Raw genomic sequence first — 2,321 nt, forward strand, 5'->3', positions numbered from 1 at the left:
GGCGCTGCCGCTCTGGGAGCTGCTGGACAAGGATGAGACCAACGAGACCAAGGCCATGTTCGGCATCTCCCTGGTGACAGATGCCACCCTAAAACGCTTCGGGGTTCGTTATCTGAGGACTGCCAAGTCGCTCGTCTTCCCCTGGTTCAGCCCCCGCGATGCGACCTTGAGGGGCCTGAAGCTCCTGAGGGTTGAGAAGAAGGGGGACGCGGTAGCTTACGTGGAAGAGACTTTACCCCGCTTCGATTCCTATCGCAATCTCTTTGGGCTGCCCCTGGTCAGCCGCCGGGACACAGAGCTGGTCTTGACTGGGTGGGAGCTGGACGCCATGGCCCTGCACCAAGCGACGGGGGTGGCCAGCCTTGCCCTGCCCCGGGGGGCCACCTGCCTGCCCCCTGCCCTCCTCCCTTCCCTGGAGCAGTTCAAGCGCATCACCCTGTGGCCGGGCGAGGGCCTGCGCTCCTGGGAAGCCGCCAAGCTCTTTGCTCGGAAGCTGAACCTCAAGCGCTGCTCCCTGGTGCGCCCCGGCAACCTCCAGCCCCGGCCTTTGGAGGCTCTGAACCAGGGCCTGAACCTCACCAAGATCCTGCGTGCCGCCCTGCCCGCCAGCCACAAATCCATCGTCTCCTTCCGGCAGCTGCGCGAGGAGGTATTTGGGGAGCTGGTCAACACCGAGCAGGTGGCCGGCGTCAAGTGGGCGCGCTTCCCCGAGCTCAACAAGCTCCTCAAAGGGCACCGCAGAGGGGAGCTCACCGTCTTCACAGGTGATGGGCAAACAGCTGGTGGACGGGGGGGAGCAGGGGGCACTTTGGTGGCTTCCCCCATCCTGGGGGTGACACCTCACAAGTCTTCCTGGTGCCTTTTGCTCATGGCTTTGGCTGAGCCTGTCGTGGGGGCGAGTGGTTGGGGCGCGTTCCTGCGTGTGGTGGGGCTGATGTGATGGGCTCCGTGCCTGGGACAGCACGGGGCCCCCTGGGGTGTCTTCTCCCTCTGCTTTCATCTGCTGCCTCCTGTCTGAGCCCGCCCTGTGCTCCTCCCTGTCCCGCCGGCTGCTCAGCCCTTCCCCACAGGGACCGTCTGGGTGCTGGAGCCATCACACAAGCACCCGGACACGCAGCCTGGCAGGAGATGCTGCTTGTCTGTGGTGGGAGTGCTGCGGGTGGGCTGCTCTTACCCCGCTCCCCAGCACTTCCACTTCTAAACACCCTCCAGCGTGTTCAGGAGAGGTCACATCTCCCCCTGCTCATTCCTCCTGTCGTTATCCTCGTGCCAGGCCCGACGGGCAGCGGGAAGACGACGTTTATCAGCGAGTACGCGCTGGACCTGTGCATGCAGGGGGTGTGCACGCTGTGGGGCAGCTTCGAGATCAACAACGTCCGCCTGGCCAAGATCATGCTGACGCAGTTTGCCGCCCAGCGCCTGGAGGAGCAGCTGGAGCTGTACGATGAGTGGGCTGACCGCTTCGAGGACCTCCCGCTCTACTTCATGACCTTCCACGGCCAGCAGAACATCAAGTATGGTCCCACACCTTCGTCCACCGTGGCGTTTACCCCTCACAGCCTGTGCTGTGGGGCCCTGGGGAGCCAGGACTCTTCTCCCGCCGTGGGTTGTGGATTTGGGGCTGCAGGAGGCACGTTGGGGCTGGCCAAGTCCCGGGATTGGCCCAGGGGCTGGGATTGGCCCAGTCCTGGGGCTGGCCAAGTTCCCGCACGTGGGAACTGCGTGTGGCTCAACTGGTGGCATCGCTGCGGTCGTGGGGACTCTGGCAGCCGTCTCCTGGGATGGGGATGAAGAGAGGGGACCTGTCCCTGTGCTAGGTGGGCGGTCTAATACCAGCCTGTCTCTGGCAGGATGTGTGTCCCCACACGCTGCTGACCCAGCTGCCTGGCTGTTTGAGGAGGGAAGACCCCAGGGTCACTGCGGGCTGGGGAATCGCCGGGTGGTGGGCGGGGGCTGTGTGGGCAGTGCCTGGGTCCTCATCCAGCTGTTCTTACCCGTGGGGATGGGGTTGCCCCCCTCCTGCAAAGCTGCTCCTGGCTGATCGCGGTCTCCCCACGCACAGGACAGTGATTGACACCATGCAGCATGCCGTCTACATGTATGACATCACCCACGTGGTCGTCGACAATCTCCAGTTCATGATGGGACACGAGCACCTCTCTGTGGACAGGTAGCCCTTCTCCAAGCCACCCTCTCCTTTCTCCAGGAGGTGGCCCTGTCACGGCAGGGCTGGGGACCCACACAGGGTGTCCCCTTCAGTCCTGCCCCGCAGCCCCGTTTCGCTGGAGGGCGATCACTGCCCTGGGCAGGAGGGGGTGTAA

General features: G+C 64.3%; 1 protein-coding gene across 1 annotated transcript; it reads left to right on the plus strand.

Annotated features, from left to right (window-relative positions):
* Window positions 1-4: 4 nt before the first annotated feature.
* Window positions 5-2,174, plus strand: LOC104505207 (chromosome unknown open reading frame, human C10orf2; the record flags this gene model as incomplete). Its single annotated transcript, XM_010154627.1, has 3 exons — window positions 5-764; window positions 1,274-1,514; window positions 2,063-2,174. Coding segments are annotated over 3 exons (1,113 nt in total), but the record flags the coding sequence as incomplete, so codon positions are not given.
* Window positions 2,175-2,321: the final 147 nt, after the last annotated feature.

Source organism: Eurypyga helias, unplaced genomic scaffold (assembly GCF_000690775.1).
Source record: "Eurypyga helias isolate BGI_N326 unplaced genomic scaffold, ASM69077v1 scaffold43176, whole genome shotgun sequence".
NCBI classification, from domain to species: Eukaryota; Metazoa; Chordata; class Aves; order Eurypygiformes; family Eurypygidae; genus Eurypyga; species Eurypyga helias.